General features: G+C 55.2%; 4 protein-coding genes across 4 annotated transcripts; 1 reads left to right on the top strand and 3 right to left on the bottom strand.

Annotated features, from left to right (window-relative positions):
• Window positions 1-480: 480 nt before the first annotated feature.
• On the bottom strand, window positions 481-1,548 carry BDP81DRAFT_455198 (adenosine deaminase; the record flags this gene model as incomplete). Its single annotated transcript, XM_060593043.1, has 1 exon — window positions 481-1,548. One exon carries the CDS (start codon window positions 1,546-1,548, stop codon window positions 481-483), a length of 1,068 nt encoding a protein of 355 aa, XP_060438639.1.
• A 1,731-nt stretch (window positions 1,549-3,279) lies between these two features.
• Window positions 3,280-3,957, bottom strand: BDP81DRAFT_145132 (uncharacterized protein). Its single transcript, XM_060581879.1, has one exon. It carries the CDS (start codon window positions 3,877-3,879, stop codon window positions 3,376-3,378), a length of 504 nt encoding a protein of 167 aa, XP_060438638.1. The 5' UTR covers window positions 3,880-3,957; the 3' UTR covers window positions 3,280-3,375.
• Window positions 3,958-10,237: 6,280 nt separating this feature from the next.
• BDP81DRAFT_441079 (uncharacterized protein) lies at window positions 10,238-10,908 on the bottom strand. Its single transcript, XM_060591571.1, has one exon. It carries the CDS (start codon window positions 10,895-10,897, stop codon window positions 10,265-10,267), a length of 633 nt encoding a protein of 210 aa, XP_060438637.1. The 5' UTR covers window positions 10,898-10,908; the 3' UTR covers window positions 10,238-10,264.
• An 8,799-nt stretch (window positions 10,909-19,707) lies between these two features.
• On the top strand, window positions 19,708-22,293 carry BDP81DRAFT_333747 (fungal-specific transcription factor domain-containing protein; the record flags this gene model as incomplete). The annotated part of the gene is made up of 1 exon (XM_060585695.1): window positions 19,708-22,293. The coding sequence occupies one exon, from the start codon at window positions 19,708-19,710 to the stop codon at window positions 22,291-22,293; it is 2,586 nt and encodes an 861-aa protein (XP_060438636.1).
• Window positions 22,294-22,317: the final 24 nt, after the last annotated feature.

Here is a 22,317-nt window from a genome sequence, read left to right as displayed (position 1 = left end):
GAGATGGGCAATATATCGGTGTTGTTGGTGGTTGGCTGCCTCGTACCCGGCCAACTCATCGACGCCGAGAGCGTCCGGGCCGCGTTGGCGATTTACCCCTTTTCCGGCGCTTCGCGATATACAAGGCCAGCTTACGCCCACAACGTCCATGGAATCTCAATAGGGATCACAATAGACATTACAGAATATCGAAAGGTGCGATTTTGTTCCTATTATCTTGCCACGGGCCCCTAACCACGAATTACTGTCTAATCTCATGTCATTCTGGTATCTCCGTCTCAAACCCCTTTTTCATTCTTCCAAACCGATAGTCCCAGTTGAAGGGGGACCAATGCAACAACACTCGTTGAAATCCTTTCAAGAAAGAGGTCAACATAACGTCTTGCCTCAAACCCTTGTCCATCCCAAAATGAGATATCCGCCCAAACGCCAACCAACCACTCAAGACCCTCTCCATATGCTCAGCAACATGCCAACATCTCAAGCCTTGCCAGCATACTTCTTCACAACAACCTCAATCTCCCCCTTCAAAACCTTCTTCCTCTCCTCAGAACACCAGCTGCCCTCCACACTCCCCACCGCAATCTCCTTCCACTCCTCGATACTCAACCCAAACGCCTCCTGCACAGCGCAGTAGTTCTCGAGGATATACCCCCCAAAGTACGCAGGATCGTCACTATTGATGCTGAACCGCACTCCCTTATCCAAAAACTCCCGAATCGGCATCTCCTTCATCTCCTTAACACCCCTCAACACCACATTCGAAATCGGGCAAAGACTCAACAACGTCTTATCCCTCGCCAACCGCGCCAGCAACTCCGGGCTCTCCGCCGACCGCCGCCCGTGATCAATCCGCGTGACGCCACAATCGTCCAGCGCCTGCACAACACACTCGGCAGGCGCCTCCTCGCCCGCGTGCGCCGTAGCCCGCACGCCCGCCTCCCTCACCGCGTCGTAAATAGAAGTCCACATCTTGGGCGGGTACGGCGCCTCGCTGCTCGACATGCCCACGCCCGCAATCGTCCCGTCGGCAAAGTGCCCCGCGTCCCTGGCCTCGACAAACATGCGAAGCCCATCCTCGACGGTACAATGCCTCAAAAAGCAGACGATATACTCCACCGTCATACCCTCGAAATCCCGCTGCGCACGCTCCTTTGCGCGCCTCAGACCCTCCACGACGGTCTCGTACGCGACGCCGCGGCACGTGTGCGCCTGCGGATCAAAAAAGACCTCTGCGTGCCGGACATTCTGGGCGTGCGCCTTTTTGAGATAGGCATAGCCCAGCTCCTCGAAATCGGTGACGGTCAGGAGCACGGAGAATCCGATAAAGTAGTAGTGCAAGAAGTCGTCGAGCGAGGAGAAGTTGCGGTACCGCTCGTACAGGGCCTCGACGCTGGCGAAAGCCGGATCCTTGTCGACGGGCAGGGAGATGTTGTTCTGTGCGGCGAGGTGGAACAGCAGCTCGGGCCCCAGGGAGCCTTCGATGTGGATGTGGTGCTCGCACTTGGGGAGATCGACTAGGAAGTCGTGGAGGCTGTCCTTGCACATCGTGGGCGGATGTGTTTGTGTCGTGAGAGAGTGTTGTGAGTGAGAGTGTGTGTGTGAGGGTGTGTATGGACTGAGGGGGGCAGATGTCTGAAGTTGCAGAGTCTGTGTGTGTGTGTATGGTTGGCGATGCTTCAGACGCAGAGAGGTCGTTGTCGGCTCTGGGAAGTTGAAGGACGACAAACGATGGGATGAAGTTTGGAGGGCGATGCGATGCGCCAGTCAAAAAGGCTTGCAAAAGATGGGAGGTGTATTTTAAAAAGAGATGTTTCACCTGAAAAAGTTTGCCCAGAAATTATTTCCTCGACGATTTCTGCGTTGCCCTTTTGTCGTTCACGACGAAAATAGATTTTGTTGGAGAACTTCTAGAAGATCTTGTAGATGAACGCACAGCTTGGTATCTGCCACCGAAAGTTTTGTCTTCTTATCCGTGCTGTGTCATTCTATTCAATTTTTCTGTGTCTGATTTTTTACGGTTTGCCTCTCGTTTTGGTCACAACGACCCGACTTTGTCTCCATATTCGCGGTTTACGTTATCAGCTTCCCCTCGTTGTCGGCGAGCGCCGTGGTTTCCTCTGCAGCGGAAGACGGCGAAGGTTCGGCCCAGTCTTGGTTCGCCGCTTGACTGTGTCCGGCTTCCGACCGAGTATAAGTGGTTCTGGCTAACGCTGCTAGCCTCGGGATATCCATCAAGATGACAAAGGGATTTTAGACACAAATGAATGATCACTGATAGTCCTCCGTACTGAAGAGACTAAAAGAGAGCAGCCTGGAGCCTCACACGGCTCTCGGAGAAACAAAGATTCCAAAACGACCAGCATTGACCACAAGGCAAGAGATCGCGAGAACGAGGCCCTGTGAAAAGGGGTTCCCCTGATCAAGAAACTTCCCGTGCCACGGATTCGGAGGCAAGCCTTCGCTAGAATCTTTCTCTCCCTCTCCCACACTCCTCCTCATCCAATATGGCAGTCAGGAAAGTCTCCAGCAGCTTAACCGCTCTCCTCTGAGGCCCTCCTCTGTCGTCAGTGGCCCAATTTTCCGGGCCCGCGACGCACCCTGCGGCATTAAACGCACGACCAGCGAAGCCGTCGAACGACAGGATGGTTTGAAATATCCATGTTTGAAGCGGGCTAAGAGTGGTAACATCGGGGACATGGGGACGAAGACATTGGACGAAATATGACCATCGACGAAACAAGCTCCGCAAAGAGAGATTCAAGCTCCTCTCCCGTTCTGCGTGTCACGACGATGATGTCGCAGTGAATCGGGAATTGGGCTAGCAACACTTTGTTGGTGACAGGCACAATCACAGATCCTACCTTTCTTTTCTCCACCTTTGACGTCGGAAAGACGCGACCCGGTGCACCTCACTGTCGCAAGAAAGCAGGATTGAAGCTGAAGGGTGCGGTCGCAGTCGTAGTCGCAGTCGCAGTTGCAGTGGCAATGAGACGTGCATCCTCGACCGACTGACATGAGCAGGTTGTCCGCGAATGGAATCTTTTCCGTTTGAATAGTCTGGATGGTTGGGTACTGCGAGGTGATCGCCAGCTTACCAGTCTCCCAATGTCCAGTCACCATGCCATATGTACGTTCAGACCTCAAGAACGGCAGCCTCACAGACTTTCAAGAGACTGACAGGTCCAGGCGGCCGCCACATACGACACTGCTCGACTGCGTACCGTGTCATCCTTTGGTTTGGCTGTTCTTCTTCAGCGGTCCGACCAACGGCCAGCAGTGTGCGGGCTGGCGCGCCCCTCGAACTCGTCTAGATGGTCTCGAAACCCAATCTGTGTTGCACTCGCCAACCTTCATTGGTTCCAGCAAGACCCCTCACTGTCTGTCCGGTCTTTGAAGGATGCTCTCCCTCCCCCCCGTTGTGACGGAAAGGGCCTGCCGCCTGCCGCTGAACCGCAATCCAAAGTCTAGACCTCTGCCATTGCTTTTTCTTGTCGCAGAGCGCAGAGACATCCAGAAACCTGCCGATTCCCCGGTTATTTCCCACTTTGGGGGGCTGAAGGGCTGGCAAGTGGCGGCGCCGCACGCCACTCCCAGGATTTCTCGGTAGGGATCATCCCAGAGCTGAAAGTTCAACGTCAACTGGACATTTTTCGACGGCCGATCAGAAGAGAGATCCCAGTGTTTGACTGCGGAGGGCGGCGGGCGGTGCGCCCAGGGACGAAAGAACAGAGAAAAAAAAACCCCCGCCGAAACGACCGGGATTCGGTGGTCAGATCCGTCTTGTGGTCGCCGATGAACCGGGCGAGGAAGCAGCCGACGGGATGGCTGACTACGAAGGGATATCCATACTAGGTGGGCATTAGTGTTGCTTCGCATCACTGGGACCCGAGAGAGTTGAATGATACCATTCCCAGAGTTCCCAGAATCCCAGGGCTATCCGTACGCCGCCACAGTGTACGTACGGATATCCGTCAAGGAGCTGAGATGTTGGATGACGGCCGAACACGCCCCCTCAGGCTGTTGCTCCGAACTGTCAAGCCAAGGAATGTTCCTGGTCTGAGCCCGTGAGGCCCCTCCCTCCAAAAAGGGTCTCTTGGCCCTTGATATGCTTGATTATCAGCCCCATCCATGCTGGCACGGGCTGTCCCATGGCATCTGTGACGTGAGTCGTCGCAACCACCGATTTCCAAGCGAGAAGGGAAGCCTCCGCCAGTCGTGCGCAAAAGCTTATCGACAGGAATAGCTCCAACGCCCATGTGACATGATGGAATGGCGGTTGGAATGGGGTCCCGTTGACCTTCGTCCCTTCATCCGTTGTGTCTTTTTAAGCTTGTCATGGCCGTTTCCGCGCGCCCGCGCCCGATGCTTGTGCGCGCGACCAGTCACCAGTCGTCCCGTTGCATCTTTGATGCCCGCTGCCCGCCCTCTCTGTTCTAATTCTGTCCGTTTGAAGACGGCAACCACCTTTCCTGTCAGACTTTCCATCTTCCTACCTTATCCAAAGACTTGGGATGCGCCCGTGAACTCTTTTATTCCGAGATCGACAACCTTGGGTCACGAGGGACACAAGCTTCCTGTTGACGCGCCCGAGCGTGCGAGAAGCAATCCCGTTGTACTCTATGCTCGCCGTGCCTGGATGATGTATCACGCCTGCGGGTGAAGATGATGCTCCGGTTTGTCGAGCTGCTTGCTACCCATGTACCCGTATGTGTTCCTACCCCCTCCCCGCTGGCAGGAATGTGGGATCCGCCAAACCAGCCAGACCCAATTTCATGCAAGCTAGCAAGGGCTTCTTTGACAGTGCTGTTTCATTCGGCTTGTTGACCGCCTGTTGCCAATGACTGCCGCCGCAGACCCAATCCTCTCCGCATCCTTTGCCGGACCCAGTTGTTTGGAGGCACCGCTGCTTGAAAAGCGTGGTGGGTACGGATAAAGATTCAAGACAAGCACACGAGTGGCTGTCGACCGTTTCCAAACGTTGTATTGCTTCGGGAAAAGAGTGCGAGGTACGGATAGCCTGCTACTCTGCCTGGCTAGCGGAAGCTAATCGGTGGATGGTAACATACCTACATGCGTGTCTTGGGCCCGGACGTTGACAGCTAGTATTACTGATACCGTAGCAAGCCGCGGCTGGCGGTACATTTAACGGGTAAGAAGGTGCGTCTGCTGTCGTTGCCGCCATCGTCACACTGCTTCCTAGCCTCTGTCGGTGAGCTTGCCCGACTTTAAGCTATGCGATGCGATATTGCCAGCACCCGTCCTTGAATTGGTGGTTACATTCGTGTCACATGGCGTGCCGACTTCCAATTTGTCCTCGTCCGGTCTCTTCAACCATGGCCCATAACATAGTCTCTTCAGACAATAACCAAGGCTAGGTGATTCTGACCGGACTGGTGGACAACTTTGCTGAAAAGACAAGAAGTCTCACGGTTTTGAGGTGGGCAGAGTATTTGCCAGCCGGAACCACCAAATCTCTTTGCTCTTTGCGGGGTTGCACACCATTCTGCTTGCTGCCCATCACGCTACCCAGGAGCTGTTCCCTCCCGGCGGAGATACCGAATGGCACCTCGAATCCAGAAGGCGGTCGATGGCGTCTCCTGAGCACCGTGATTGACCGAGGCTGGGCTTGTCTGCAACTCGGGTTGCTGCAACGATGCTTGTAGTGTAACCTGCGCTGCACATGGTCCGTTTCGATGCCCCTCAAGAGGGTGTAGATGGAGGTGAGGAGGAGGTGCTACTTTCGACAGAGCTCCGTCGAGGCCATGCTGGCGTGCTAGTATATACTGTATATCCGTAGGCTTCTCGGCTATCACCCAGTGGTATTCAGACAAACTGCATTCTAGATTCGCTTCGCGGATGGAACCTGGCAAGTTACCACTCCGGGCTGTCATGTTTCATCTGGGCCGACAACCCTTGGGAAGCTCGAGCCAGCTTGCCAGGTACGCCAATCGCGCCGTCGACATTCAGTCTGCGGTCCGTTGTGGATAATTCTTGACAACTCTCCCGAGAGGAAACACGGTTCTCCTGGGCTTGTTTAGAACTCTGAGATAATAGTTGATTTAGCAAATCGTTTTAGCACCACACTGGAGTGATGACCGTCTGCTGGTGGTTGACTCGACGTTGGAAACCAGTCACAGACCAAACCTCAAAGCTTGGCTATTAATATTCATACAAAAAAGTGCGGATCCGATCTTCCCTATCCGCAGATTCGGCATTCGGTTGTGATCAGATGCGTCGGCTCCACGGCTCCTTTAAGATAAACGTCCTGACTATAGCTTATGCTCTTAATCCGCGGCAACAAGAGCCATTGACGACCAAGGGGCGGACAAGGGATGGCGTAGTCGAGGAGGGTCCTATCGTGACCAGACCAAGTCAAAATGATAACTGTCGGTCGCGTGCACAAACGCGGACGTACGACAAACGTCAGTAACTCCATCGTCGTCCCCATGCCCCGTGGTCTTGTTCTGAACATGAAGCGATTGCCATGATACTGTAACCTTGCTGACATGGGCTTGTCCTATGGGCTTCCTGCGTGTTCAAAGTACCCATGGCCCCGGTCAGGCAAATCCTCTTGTCTGCGATTGACACGGAATCAATGGCGGCGATCTGTTGAAGAGGTGCTGTACGACTCGGGGATCGCGTTACATTGCTGCAAACATACCGTCCCGGCCGGAACGCAGCGAGTCGTGAAATGGATCCAATCTGCTTCTGTACAGTACAGCCGCACCATGTACGCGAGCACCTGCCGTGTTACCATCTGCCACTGATCTGCGCTTTCGTCACGCAGCCCTCTACCGTGGCTCGGGAAAGCTAGCCAAGTTGCGAACCTCCGAGGTAGAGGCCGTGAATGGCCGAATCACCAATCCACGAAGCGGCGACTTCTACGGGACTTGCACCAATCGTCAGTCACCACCGTGGGACCCTTGGTAAGTATTCGGTGGTACGGTGACCGACCTACGGCGGAGGAAGGATGTGGATGGTGCTGAGAAGGATGACTAGAACGCCCCATCTTCTAAGTAGCTGGAGGAAGCGAAACATTGACTTTGACCGTCGAGCGATATCCATACTCTTTGCCCCTTTTCCAAGACGACTCCGGCCTAGACATTAGCGTCGGCATGTTGGATGGTTGAAGAGCTTCGTTTAAAATGAATAGAAGGGATATCGATGTTTGCGAGAACAACCTTCGAGATGCAATTGTTGATGCGGACCTGTGGGGTAGTAACCGGGTCCGACCACGCCAATGTGGCATTCGCACGAAGTACCCGCAACATGCGGAAGACGTCCCAACCCCATGGCGAACAAGCCCTGTCGAAGCTTTCGGGGGTAGAATGGCGGCATGACCAGCTCTACCTACCTGACATGGGAGTCACTTGTCCTGGGTTGTCCATCACAATTGACCGACGTTAGCAATCGTGCGGCGCAATAGAACCAGAAAGCCATTGTGAGTGCTGTCGTCCTTGTGTGATGTCGAATGCGCCACAGTAGAGGGCCAAGCAAGCCAAGGGGTCGGAAACCTCATTTGCGTCTTGTGTTTGCTTGTCGTGGATGTGATGAGCGTGAGGTTGGCCGTTGTGTGCCGTGGTATACAGCGGAAACGTACACGCAACCTGACCGGGCGCATGAGCTTCGGGAAGTGGGATGCGGCGTGCTCATGGATGCATCCCCGGCCCACGCGAGTGGTGGCCCTCTTAAGAAGGCCATCAGGAGGGGGAGGGATCGTCTCTTGCGGCACGACTTTGCCCAGGAGAGGCTAGGGGCGCACTCACGCACTGCGGGCTAGGTAGTCTCCTCTCCCTCCTAGCTCATCTAGCTCATAAGCCTGTGCAATAGCGCACTGCGTGCTGCAGGAGCATATTTTGACAAGGACAGGGCCTCACCGGGCCCGGGGCAATTAACCAGTTCTCGACACATGATGGCGGATGCGGAGCGTTCCAGGGCGGGAAGACGCGGTTGGCGAGATCAAATCTTGCGCAACCACGATGATATCGACCACCGCCCGGGGAATTGAAGTCTTGCTATTGGCCGTGTCGGCTTGCTCGCCCTCGGCTGACTGACCGAGCAAGAGCCCATGTATCACGATGCATTGAGACATGTACCGTTGGTATAGGTAGGTATACCTAGTTGATGGGGGTTCATAAGGCAGACAGGAACTGAGGGCTCCCAGCCCAGCCGTAGTCTATCCGTACCGGTAGTGTGCTGTGTAGGTATCTGTGTCCGTACTCCGTACACTACCCATATGGAGTCTGTCACCCGTGACATGATGGTTGCGAGGCTACTCTGCCGTGACGGGGCCCAATGCTACGCCAAAAGCGTGGCAGTCAGGCAGAAAGTAGGAAAAGAAACGAGGGACGTGGGAGTCCTGGCGAGCATGTCGGAGGAAATTTCGGCCACCGGCAGCGATTTCGATGTTTTCTGCTGGGGCGGCCTGCTAGAGCCATGCAAAGACCAGCCGCTCTCGGGGCTCAAGCCGAACGGATGCTGTTGGGCAGGCCACTCGCTGAAATGCTCTTCCAACGGTGGACACTGGGCCGTAACCTTAGGACCTAGGTATCCGTAGCGCCAGCTTAATTTGACAATGGCATGTTGGAGAAGCCGAGCCTGGCTAGCTAGTTTCCCAGTATCCACGGTATCCAAGCGGGAACTTGGCCGTTGCAGATATACCCCCGGGCAACTGATCGAAGTCGAAGGGCTTCGCATCGGAGCAGTGAGCAGCGAATCTTTTCAAGACCCGCGGGCCAAGGCAAGCCGCAAGATGACATTGGGACGCTGCCTGTTCGTGGGTTCGCTGTCAACGGTTCGAGGCCAGGCCTGGCCATCCTGTGGCCCTGTCACCCAGGGCACTAGCGTTGACGACCCCCCCCCCCCCCCCCCCCCACGGCGATATTTCCCCTGGCGAGCGACATCCGTGCGTGTTCTCCGTCAGGAACGGAGCTTGTGGGACATGATTCGGGGAAATTGGATGGTCGTGACATGGCGAGGATATGATTCTCGATGGAGCCACTTTAAGGGCTTTTGGGAACATCCGGATGTTGCCGACTGATCAGGAGTTACGGGGACGGAATCCCTCGAATCGAGTGGATTGTGGATATGAGCTTGTCAATCTGCGGGCTCGGTAGCACTGCCACTAGCCCAGGAGGCGGTCGTCATCAAAATCCCCGGCTGGCGGAACCCCCTTCGCTGAATCTTGCCTGGCATGCCCAGTTTCCAAGAGATCCTGGCTTCTGGTTGCCAAAACCGGACAAACGTGGCGAACGGGAAGGAATGATACACGTATTGCTCAACTGTTTGGTTGGACGTGCCAGCCAAACCTACATGATGAGGCAGTCTACCTAGTCATCGCACTTGTAAGTATCCGTACTGATACCTATATTCTTAAAGACCCCGAGAAGACGGATATCGGGACCAAGTAATGGTTGGCGGCGTGGGTGGGGCCGACGGCTCCTGGATCGGCAGAAGCAGGGCGAGAGTGCAGAAGCAAGTTGCCGTAGCGTGGAAACTGTGGATGTGCGGATACCTTCACTGCGTTGTGTGAGCGTCTTTGGAGGTAATTGGGTGATGTGCTTTGTAGTTTTTGTCGCACTTAAAGCGGCGTTCGGTGCTAGAGCTGTCCGCTGACGATCTGGAGACAGATGCGTGGGTTGCAGTGGTGGCTTTCTAGCCATGGCAGTGCGGCGTGCGGTGCAAGACTGCTGATGTGCAGCCGGCACTTCAAATCCCAAGGGCTAAGAGCGGGCGTGCGGGCTGGTTGCTTCGGCAGGCCAGGCGAGTGGGAAAAGTCTAATTGTGTTCGGTTGAGGCCGTTGAAATAGTCGGGTGGCTCGCTCGCACATCGGCTTGTGTACGAAGTATTAGGGTGTGGTGTATCCGTACTGTATTACTTCGTACATACTGCGTGAGGTATGCGAACGTGGGCGCGCAACGGAGAGGGGCCATGGGGCCAGGCATGATCCATGAGCTTGCCACCGTGGTATCTTGTGATTTGCGACCTATAGGATCTGCCGGCTGTGCCAGATACTTCGCGCAGACCTGGGAAAAATATAGACGCTGCCAGCCGTGGTCAAGGAACTGATGCACGTCTCTGAATCGCCGACGCAGATCCCAAGCCGCAGGTTGAGAGCTTACCAGGTCCTAGAAAGAAAATACGACAGACATACGCATCGTGTTGAGCAATTTAGGGTGGGCAAACAGTGAAGAGGCGTCAGTGGTGAGAGAGAGAGAGAGAGAGAGAGAGAGAGAGAGAGAGAATGGCCGAGGCGCAACATCAAGCCATGACCATGTCGTCCGGCACGGTGCGGGTTCGAGATTCCTTGGACTCGGAAGCAGCAAGTGGTACTCGTACGTTGTAAGTTGGTTGCAGATCGACGCCCAACAACTCAACGGCTTGAAACTCAGGGTTCGGCTGAGCTTCCGGCATATGCGTAGCATGTATATTGCTCTGGAGCATCTTAAGTCGTGGCTTCTCCCTGATTCTTGAGTTGGAGCAAACGCCTGTAGCCGACGACGAACCATGGCTTGATGTCGATTTGAATGTAAGTTGCCACGGATGGGTTTGCCGAGTTTGGTTCGTACACCATGTGGGACATGCGGAAATGTGACCGTATGTACGGTGTACAGAGTACTCGCAAGTATCCGGATAATAGGGAGTCAGAGACGGTTGATAGGATTGGAGAGGGCGGAGAAGTGCCCGCGTGGGTAGTTGAAAGGATCTGTCAGAAGAGAGAAGTTGTTGAACTTTGATGAAGAGGTAAGGTAGACTTTGAGGGATGTGGGATCTGGCAGAAAGAAAGAATGGAACAAAGCGAGTAGTCGGGATCCAGTCAACCAGTCTGATTCGAAGGTAGCTCCAGCGCCCAGCGTCCAGACTCGAGGTCCAGGTCAAGTCCCATATTGGCATATCCAGCTTCGGCTCCAGCTGTTGCGTCGTCTAGGGTCGGGGTTGGCATGGTGGGTTGGTACCCCGTAGTGAGAGGTCGAAGTCAAGTCTGAAGATGGAAAGAAACGAGACCGAGTAAGCACGGAGCTGTGGGTGCGTACGGAGGCACATCGGAGGATCTCCCTGTCAGAGGAAGGTGTTTAGTCTGGTTCGGGACTAGCGGCGTACGTAATCCAGACTCCAGACTCCAAGGCTCCAGGGTACGTAACTACGTACTTGCTCCATATTATCCCACTATCATGGAGGGAAGCTGGGAAGGAACACTCAGACTCCAGTCTCCAAGTCGAGGAAAGAGTGAACTGTTGTAGTCTTTCAGTTTTTGCAGCAATCCTGCCTGCCTTACCTAAGCCAAAGGTGTCTGGGCTGCGGCACGGGGTACTTCGTACGGAACCTGGCCTTTGCGAGACCTCATCTCAATCAATCATACCAGTGCCATAAAGCCGGAGTCCGGAAAGCACCCACAACGAGTCCACGACACCCTCCCACTTCACCTGCTTGGCGGCTGGCCTTGCACGACTCCGGCACCGGTGACCGGTGCCCTGGCCCCTGGGATCATGGAAAGACGGCTGAAGTTGAACAAAACCCTACAATACGGATACAGACAGCAGAGTACTCCGTACACTGGCAATGAACCTTGATCCATTGGTGCATAAGGCTCAGGAGATTAGGCAAGTGCCGTCTGCCGAGTGCCATTGGCTCCAGGCGCCGATCTCACAGTCAATCTCATCGAGAGAAGTAGTACCTGGATACTATGGCTTACACGCATGCAAGGCACATTTTTTTTTCTCTGCAACGGTACCTCAGGCCATTATTGCAGCGTTGCATCTCATCGTTACTGCCCACAGCAGAACAGTATAGCCATGACCTGATACCTTCCATTGTTGAGTGGATGAAGAAAGCGCAAAGAGATTTTGATATCAAAATGCTTGGTTGATATTGGAAGTGCAACAGGAAGCAGGTAGGTGGGAGGTCTAGGTACCTTCCTCACAGTATTAGACGCGGAAGTACATCCACCCGTCCACCCAACCCGACGACTCCAATCCAAGTCAGTCCCCAAGTACTCCGTACCTTAGGTTTTTTATAAGGTACGTATCTTTACCCAAGTTCCCATCCATCGCGCACTTTCTCCACTTTCCCATCGTCTCACTTCTTGCCTCAGTCTTAAGGCCTCATTTAGGGACTCAGGGCAGGTGCCAGGGACTCACCTCATGGAAGGCTCAGGGTGACAGTGACCCTGAGCTCTGAGAAGTACGTACCCCGTAGAGAGAACACCTCAATTGGGAACGCTGAGTGGGGGAGGAGTGGCAGACAGGAGACGGGCGGGCATTTCCCTCTTGACAAGCTAACCATTCAACCGCTCTTCTTCACACTTTGGTGACCTTCCCAGCATTCAATTCTGGCCATTCTCCATTCTCCCAGAATAGAGACCCAGAGTGCCAGACTTCCTAGTCTCCTACCATGCCCCAGGGGGGACGATCTTGTCCATCTTTATCCCACTTGCAGCAAGCCTCCCTGCTCCTCAATCAACCAAATGCCGACCTGTTTGTGCGGACTGCGGATACTTCGTACACCACGGCGAATGTAGCCGACGCAAAATTGCTCTCCATCCCGGCATCCAGCATCTAGCATCCAGCCTCGATATTGGGAGTCCCTTCCTGAGCCCTCTGCTCTTACGGATACACAGTAATCCTCGAGTAATCGTACCAACGCTCGAGTCACTCCAATGGACTGATGGTCCAATGGGCCAACGAATCCAAGGAGGCAACAAGCCTCGGGCCATCGAGACTTGAGTTGATATCCGTACCTCGCCCGGCACGGAGCATGCCGTGCTATTCCTAGCACCACCATCTCGTTCCCTTCTTCACCCACCACCATCTTCTTCTTCATCGACACCAACACCACCACCGTCGCTTGGGGCCGAGAGGGGAACAAACTCTGCTCGACTAACAAGGATCTACCAGCATGGATGCCACTTGTTTCTTTGCCGCCTTATCCCCAGTGCACGCACGATGGGCACCGGTGCCGAGTAGAAACATGCCGTTGAAAGCTCTGTTCTCAACGATCAAGAGGCAAAAGTAGAGAAGGGGGGGGGGGGGGGGGGGGGGGGTTGGAAGAAAACTCTTTCACGCCAGCACACCGGCTGGATCATCGCAGAGCATGCGATTGTTACTTCACGGCCTTGAAGTTTGAGCTGTCCACCTACTCACCAGACTCATAAGAGACACTACACTTTTCTCGTCTGTTCCAAATGGGGCACAATCAAGCCGTTCCGTCCTCCCACTCGTCGTCTCTCGTTTGGGAATGGCATGATTTCGCCTGATTAATCAAAACAAGCAATAACTAAATGACTTTCTGGTTGTTGCTATTCTTGACATACTCTCAGTGAACCAGCTCAGCCCGGGCACCAACGGGCCTGCGACTGTCAGACGAGCTTGGCTCCCGCTTCACTTCCTCTATACATGCGGTACATTTGGACTCAGACTCTCTCAACTCTATCCCTCCTCAGATGAACACTGATGGGCACAAATGCTTCTGTCTTGCCGCCTTATCCCGGGATTATAACGATTTTGGAGTCCAAGGCTGGCAGTCAGCCACAGCAAGAAGCCTGCCGGAGACGCTCTTGAAACTGCCGTTGATGAACTAGCACACAAGTTCAGAGCTGCCACCAACCAACCTTACTTTGGAGCGTATGCTCTTCGTTGACCGTCGACTCTTCCCTCTCTCGCTCTCTCTCCCACCGTCAGCCACATAGAATAGAGCTACCCATTACCTATCTAGCGGCTCCGCAGGGAGAGTGCCGCCCCCTTCCCGCGAGACACAGCGCGCCATCTCCATTGTACACGCGACATCCATACACCAACAGGGACGGTGCCACGGCTCAACACCCTCCCGTGCAACAGCTCGGAACTCGGAGTCGAGGCCTGGTTCTGGCAACCGCTATAACCCCTGGTTCTGTTACTGGCGATGAGCTGCACATGCCATGGTAGTGGCACCAGGAACTGTGTATGGTGGCCGTACGAGGTTGTGAACAACCAACTTTAGTCTTCACAGTCTGTACCCCAACGCCCGGTGGCTTTCGGGCTCGTCTCTCGCCTCCCCCTTGGTGTTTCTCCAATGGCATCGGGCTGTCACGTCACCGTGCCCATCACTTTTCGTCAACGACGACGCACCGTCCATCCGTCGAGCCAACCATCCAACACCGGCATCGAGGCGATGCCGCTAGGAAAGAAGCTTGAACTCGAACGCTTGCTGCCCAAATCTAGCTTCGGTTACCTCGTCACGACTCACCAGTTTTCTCCAAGCGAGTTTGCGTATCCCGGTAGTTGCCCCACACACTTGTGTGGGCGGAACTCAACCAGCCCGCTGTGGAGGTCCGTTTGGTCTGCCGCCCTCTCCCCGGCCGACGCCGCCGGTAGAATGGCTGAGCTTCTCCCTCCCGCCTTGGATTGCTGTCGCCCATCCTTTTCATCAGACAGGAAAGTCGAGAATGATGTCTCACGGCCCGGGACTTGCCTGCCACTCTAGAAGCTAATTACCAGCGCTCCAATTCGGAACTACAGATACCAACCATGGTCTTGAAGAATGCCCCAATACGCACTCCAAAACCTTTGCTATGCGAGACTTTTCGAGACATCACTCTTGAGAGGCGAGGGGCACGCAGCACGACTTGACCTGACCAAATGCGGCCGATGTCATACGAACACGAAGTGACTGGCAAAGCTACTAGCACTGATAATAGCCCATGGGCATTGTCTCATCCCATCTTTCGCATGCCTCTTTCGCATATCCTCACATTTACCGTTACTTGCTTCCGCGAGGCTAGTGCGCGCCACAGTCGCAACTCAAACTGTGATGATAGTTTCGGCACAGACGTTGTCATCAAAATCATTACATCAAGATACGGAAACCGCAGGCCTTTCGAGATCCACGGGTTCTGAACTTCTGACTTCCCAAGAACTACTACATTGCGCACCCCTGCCCGGGATCCTAGCCGTCCCGATTCCCCGCCGATGTTTTCCCTTTAGGAACAGACGGGGACAGGAACAGACCGGCCAAGGATAAGGACCCTGACCCTAGACGATACAGTTCCAACCTTGACTCGAGTCCATCTCCTCGAACTCCCAGCGCCGCCTTGCTCCACGGCCCCAACATCCCAAACATGTGGACCAGGCCACCACGCAACGGGGGGGGAATGAGCTAGCGTCGTTCGAATCTCGCAGATTTCTCAACGCCATTGATGACCACCTCTACAGGGCACAGGCACCTGCAAGACTTTGACGCTCAAAATCACAGTTGCTTTTAGGCCCTGAGGAACCACCCGTCCCGCTCACCCAAGATATTCACGCCCTCTATGGCGCACATAGGCGCACAGGCAAGCCACCGCCGCCGCGCCGCCGCAGGCTTGCAGTTATTGACAAGCGGCAAGCCATGTCTTTGCCTCGTGCCTCACGTAACGGACGGTGTCCGAAGTCCTGGCCCAGGAAGACCCTCGAGAGGCCATGGCGCGTCTGGCCGCTCCTACCCTTCATGTCCAAGCTAATAAGTCGAGCTTGCGGGGTTATCAACCAACACTCATCTCCATCTGCCACTTATCACTTGCGGCAGGATGAACGATGTAGTGTACCAGCTCAACTTTCAGCGTCCCCCTCGCCAGCAATGGCTTATTCTTAGTACCGTCCGTTGCCTTTGACCTTCCCTTTCCGACGGCGTTTGATCGGCTCCTTGATAGAAAGAAGACAGGACGACAGACACGGACGGACGCTGGCCAGGTGCACAGAGGCTCACCCACACCTCGTTGCAGGGATGGCTCCACCACAGGAAATGCTGATCCGTCCCGGCCCCGGCGCGTTGGTGCGTGGGATCGCTGGCCGGCCAGTTGCGTCTCTTACACCAGGCCGTCACTGCTTTGATGGATCCGGATTTTGCCTCCCTTAGCCCACAGCGCAGGCAAAGAGGAGTGTAGAGATTCTGACTTGTCAAAGTTTGGCCTTATTATCACGGGGACGGTACCTTCTTACGGATGTTCGATTCGAATCTCTCATAGTCGCGTCTCTTAGTCGAGAATCAAGGTTTAGATGCGTTACAAACCCATCAGACTTGTTTTGCATTGCCTTCCAGAAAATCATATCTCGCCAACTATACCTTCTCTCCTCGATTCGGGGATCATTGTTGCCGCTACCCACCTTACGACGACCATCATATCGCGGGCATCTTCGTACTTCTCCCTGTTGGCTTCTATCACCCCTGACCCTTACGCGTTACCGTACTGGCCGCAAATCTTGCCATCTTTTGAAGGCTCTTCACTTGACATCGCCAAGCAGCATCCAGGCATTCAGCACCAGCAGGCCGGAGTAGCCAAGCTTTATTGCCTTCACTTATCAACCCAGCCCGCAACAGCGACAGCGGTGCTCTCCACAACTGTGAAAGCTGCTGTTTCTCTGGCCCTCATCGTTAGGTGTCATTCCCCTCAGTCTTGGGACTCCCGAGTCCTGACACATTCTACTTCGGTGGCCCCAAATCTTAACTCAAGATTCCTACAGCCAGCTCAGGGAAACTTGCCCTCCTGAAAAGACCCGAAATTGACAAACACGCTGAGACATTCTTGGTCGCCTTCGCACCTCAAATCTGGTTCTAGCTTTCTCTCTTTCACGAATAGAGTCAAGACAACCCTGAACCAACTGCAGCACATCTCCTCTGCCAGATTTCTACTCCCCGGTTTCCGTTGTTGGCTGGCCGATCTTGCCTTAGGAAAGGAACGCGGGCAAAAAGATTTTGGAAGGAAGCCCATTTGTTGCCGCATAGCGGTTCCGTCGGCCTCGGGCCTGTCAAACCCGTCACATTCCACCCTGCCACTAGCAGCAACGAGCTCATCAGACCCTTGCAACATCACGCCTGTTGCGTGGCCGGTGGGCACAGCCGGCCGTATTCTTTTGCGGTAACGTGCAGATTCCCGCTCCTAACCCTCCCCCCGGCCAATCTCAGCCCCTAGCCAACAGCCCGGAGAAGAGTCTCGAATTGGTCGACAGGCGTTCGACAAGCACGACGAGCACCACGAGGCGGTGCGAGGACCCCAGTTCGGATACCAAGCCTTTCCCTTGACACAGGGCCTTCGAAGCCTTCCAACGCCTCACGTTTGAGAAACCTGCCAGCACTGAGCAGCGGCCGGCTGCTTGTACATCACTCTTACCTAGTCTGCGCCAGTCCATCGACGTCGTTCGGAGAGATAAAACGTCAGTCGGGGATTTGGTTCTGTCACTGAGATATGCTTATTGCCTCTTTGTGTCAGCAATAGACGCACCACGTGCTTGGCCGTTGCAGAAAACCGCGGACGAGCCACTACGTCGACGCGGAACACCACCTCGTAGCCCGCAAACATTCCGAAGCTCATCAATAGCAGCTTAGCAAAACGGTCTGGAACACAGAAGCTTGCCTCAAAGTCAACCGTCAAGTTTGGTGCGTATGCCACATGTTTCATTTGTCTCGTTCCCCCCCCCGTCTGGGGCCGGAATATGTCCTTGTTCCTGTCCATATTACTAAAAACCCCATCTTCGCCCGGCCCGGGTATCGGCTAGTCGCCCGCCCTTAACCTCGACCGTTAGTTAGCACAGCCACAGACATTACCTTACGCCAGATTTTATGACAAGATCGGGACGCGGTTGCGTGGCCAAGGCCATGCCTGCCCAAACACCCAATCGACTCATAGTCTCATCGCGGCCAGTAGCAGCGAAATCCCCCGATGATCATTGTTCGATAGCTCCCGACGAACGGCTTAGCGGCCCCTTCTCATCAAGCGCACGTCCATCGCCCAGGCTGGTCGTGGTCGGCTCGTCTGTCGGCTGTTCTCTTGCGGCGTTGCCTCCAGCCTGACCTCGCAGAACACACAAGATGATGGCGAGACAAGGGACAGATGCAAAGAGGAGAATGGAAACGACCTGGACCAAGTTGGCCCATCTGCACGCTGCTGCAAAGATTGCTGGGAGGATTCTCGATGCACATCATGTCCTAAAATAGTCGCCCTCAGCCCACAGCACCAAAGTGTCAGTGGTACAACCCGAAAGAATGCCGGTCGATTCTCAACAGCTCCAACAACAAGTCTCCTGCAACCGAGTGCAGAAGCGGAAGAGCTTCCTGCAGATTTTACCTTAGCAAGCCAACCGAACCAACGACGGGCTCTCTACACCCATCCACATTGCACCCCAACACCCTTTGCATCTTACCTCAAAGCCCTCTCTCTTGTTCCCAAGTTGCCCCCCTCTAAGCGTGGGTGAGGGTTGCATAAGGGCAAATTTCACCTACATACGTATGTGCCTCCATCCCAGAGCCCGCTGTCCTTTGGATCAGGATCTATAGCGGCTTCTCCTGTCTTGGTACAGCCCACCTGTTGCAAAATTCCCGACGAGGGAGCTCGACGCGTGGTACCCACGATCATACAAGTCAAGCCATATCGACTTATCAGCCCCCTTTCAACCCGAATCTTTGTCTTGGGAACCATCAACGTTCACGGTTCACATTGCCCCCTGCCTCCTGCGCAAGAGGTTGAGAAAAGCACCCTAGCAGAGTCCAAGTGGGCTTGTTCGACGGGAAATGCCATTGAGTCGCGGCACAGCGACCTTATTTTCGAAGCTGTTGCCGATTCGCCATCACCAATCCTTGGTGTCGACGCTGCTTGAAGGCAGGGATCATGGGGTTTCCTGGTGACTTGTCCGAGGTTCCTGGACCCCCTGCTCTCTTGGACCGGGACCCTGGCATCCCAGCAGCGCCCACACTCCGGTCGAAATACGTTAGTTACTTTGGTTGATGAGCATCTTCCACAGCCCTGTTCTTCCTCCTTGCTTCCTGGGTTTAGCGGCAGCAGGGATCCCGTCCAGCCCTCCACCACTCTCCAGAGATAATATTTCCGATTCTGCTTTCAAGGCGCGGAGAGCCCCGGATCCAATCCAGACCTGATGCCTCGAGGGCACCACAAACCATCGTCACTAAAACCTCCGGCGGTGTTGTACCTGTCGAGTGACATGACGGCCCAAGACCACCATACCTTGCCTTGCCTTAGCCTCCCTTGTCCGTCTACCTTACCCGCTTCCTCGTTGCTCCGACTAGACACCGCTTGCTATTAGTCTTTTACATTTCTGCCACCATCCCGCAGAGCCACACAGCTTGTCATTCTTTACATCTCTCTACCCTCCGCCCAAGCTACATCTATCTGGTGCTTGTCTCCCCCTACCGGCTTCCTTCCTCCACGACCCACGCCGCCCTCTTTCGTTTTGACTACGCTTGCTTAGACTCTTGCTCGCTGCTTGCATATAACATACAAGCCGACAGCCCTCTCGACGGATCACGAAGAGTCTATCCGCTAATCAAGCTGTTGCGTAACAGATGCCGTTTGGTGTCAGCGTCTTCGACAGTGGTATCAGACAGCACGGCAGCCGCGCCTCTCTCGCCTGCTCTGCAGTCCTGTACTCGGAAGGCGGAGCTCAGACAAGCAAGCCATTGGGCATTGAGGATCTAGCCGGCTTTGAGTCACACAGAGCTACAGCACAACGGGTACGCTTCAACATCGCCGAGGATTACCGCTGTGCGCTCGTTGCCCGGACGCGAAGAGATACGAATCTTGGAAAGGCTCGACTTTCAGAACACGGCACTTGATCTCCCGGAGGATACTGCATTGCGCACAAAAGAGATCGTCTGTCCACATAACGTCTCGGGACCCTTAGCCGAGTGTTGGGCCCAGTACACGGCAATCTTCCAACCGCAACCCTCGACAAACCGTCTGTATGTTCGTGGAGCGCCGTTTGCCTATCGTCCACCGACTTGGGGAGCCTGTGGAGTCTCCTTTGAATCAGACTCGCGAGCACTGGTCCGTTGAACCGCGCTCCGCCATGGCTGCGTCGTCGCACAACCCATATCCACGATCTCCTAATCCCTCCACCAGGTCGTACGACTCATCTTCAGTCTCCTCTGCCACATCTCCGAGACAACCTGCTCAGTACATCCCGCGAGGTCTGATGAACACTGGAGCGAGAACAACTGCGGCACCACCACCTCAGCCCATTGGCATTCCACCTTTACCACCGATGAACCAAAACGCCTTCACGCCCTACACGCCGGTGACTGCTGGCTCAATGATGGGCCGCGACTCTCTGCCCTCGGCCGATTCTGTGGCAAGCACACCTGGCCCGTCAACAGCCTCCTTACCCCCAATTTCGCAAGCCCAGAAGAGGGCGTACAGGCAGAGAAGGAAGGACCCGAGCTGCGATGCATGCCGGGAGAGGAAGGTCAAATGCGACGCTACAGAGACGACGAGTTGTTCAGAGTGCTCAAGCCGCAATGTCAAGTGCCAGTTTACCAAAGAGACTAACCGACGGATGTCCTCGATCAAGCAGGTGCAGGACCTCGAGAAGCAGATGGAACGCCTCAGGCGAGACAACAGCAACTTGAGGAGAGCGCTCCAGGAGCGAGACGGTGCGATGGACGTCGATCCGGATGGCCTTGAGCAATTACCTCTTCAGCTACCAGAGCTAGGAACCGATATCAAGCGAAGGAAGCGGCCAGCCCCTATCCACGACTTGGCGCGGGCAAGATCGAACATGCGCATCTTCTCCAGAGGCATCTGGAAGGCACCTGCCCAGTACCGCCAGGCACCTTCGACACCATTGTTCGATCCCCAGAGACCTGACTTGCCTCCCAGGCAGACAACTGAACAGCTCCTGCACACGTACTACGGCTCTGCGCACACCATGTTTCCCATCCTTCACTGGCCAACATTCCAGACGGGAGTCGACGACCTTTACAGAATCGGCAAGACGAAATCCGTGCAGCCAGCATGGTTATCGACGTTCTTCGCGGCTCTTGCACTCGGCAGCCTCTTCAGTCAGGATCCCCATCGCGCATTTCGGGCGGCGGAACTGCTGGAAGTTGCTAGGGGTATGATCGACCCTTGGAACAACGACTACGTCCTCGACAACGTACGCGCTCTGCTTCTCGTTACTCTCTGTCTCAACGAGATGAACCAGAAGTCAGCTGCCTGGACGTGGCTGGGCACGGCAGTGCGAGCTGGTCAAGACTTGGGATTGTACTCGGAATCCGGGCCGTGGCCTGTGATTGAAGGCGAAATGCGACGGCGCGTATGGTGGACGATCTACATCCTGGACAGGAGTCTGGCTCTGGACCTTGGACGACCAGTGTTGATTGACGACACTGACTGCGACGTCTCGCTCCCTGCCCCGGTGGACGACCATTACATTCATGAGGGAGGCATAATGGTTCCTCCTGGCCGCGAGCCCCTGAACCACTCCCTCTTGGCTGTGATCAACGTCGTCAGATCATACTCTTCTTTGATCAAGACACTGGCTGCCCCTATTGTGGTGCCCACCAGGCTCGCAACCTTCGAGACGCACTTCAACGCCTGCCATGGACAGTTCCCCCAGGTGTGCGACACGGCTAGCACAGGGCAAATATCGCCTCACCTCCTCACGCCCTACACCTACCTTCTCCACGCTCGTCTCGCATTACACCGCCACAACCTGGCTCCAACCTGCCCGTCCGATGTACATCTTGCTGCCACGGAGCAGTGCACTCACATTGCTCTTGAAACAGCGTCCCTTCTCTCGCGTGCAACCCCTACCCTTGCCGACGGCGCTACTGCCCTCCTCACTACCCACACCTTCCGTTGTGCCCTCTTCCTCCTTCTGGCGGGATACTGGGACCATGCAACGACGTGCCTGCGCGCTCTAGCGACCATAGACTCGAAACGCGATGTTGCTATCCCCTGTGGACGATTCCTCGCCTTCTTCGTGTCTACACTAGGCACAAAGCGCACCGAGTATGCGGCATTTGTTGCCCGCACGACACCTCCGAAACCATTCGCCCCGCCTCCTCCTCCCCAGGGCCGTTCTTGGCCTACCCCGCTACAGGAGGCTCTGATGCAGGACGAGGAGCTCCTAGCATATGTCAGCGCCGATTTGCAAGCGGCGCCAGACTCGGCCTGGGTCTGGGCCGGCGGCGAACGCGAGGCCATCCTCTCTCCGACTTCCCCCGGATCGATCACAGCTTCTGGTGGTGCCAGCAGTGGTCTCTTCAGCGCCGAGCAAAGAACTGGGCTGAGCGAGGACGAAGTCAAGGAATGGGGAGGATGGGAGCGCCTTGAGGCGGCCTTACGGGGGCTGGCCTCGGGCAACACGACGCCCACGCCAACATCCGCGACTTGGACGTCTGCTCTACCCGCCGGGATCAAGACCGAAGGCACGCCGACGTTGCCGAGCATAATGCCGGGCCCTGGCGAGGGTAGTAGCACCAACAGCCCAACAACAAGCACCAAGGGCCGGCCCCAGGACAGGTTGAGCATCGCAAACATCATCTAGAGAGTTTGAATTGGAGAATCGAAC

Source organism: Colletotrichum phormii (genome assembly GCF_030913505.1).
Source record: "Colletotrichum phormii strain CBS 102054 chromosome Unknown BDP81scaffold_34, whole genome shotgun sequence".
Taxonomy (NCBI): domain Eukaryota; kingdom Fungi; phylum Ascomycota; class Sordariomycetes; order Glomerellales; family Glomerellaceae; genus Colletotrichum; species Colletotrichum phormii.
This window is presented reverse-complemented; position numbering and strand designations above follow the sequence as displayed.

Bases quoted from the DNA above. Each gene is read 5' to 3' on its own strand.
- BDP81DRAFT_145132 (XM_060581879.1), bottom strand. From the start codon at position 3,879: ATGCGAAGCAACACTAATGCCCACCTAGTATGGATATCCCTTCGTAGT.
- BDP81DRAFT_441079 (XM_060591571.1), bottom strand. From the start codon at position 10,897: ATGCCAATATGGGACTTGACCTGGACCTCGAGTCTGGACGCTGGGCGC.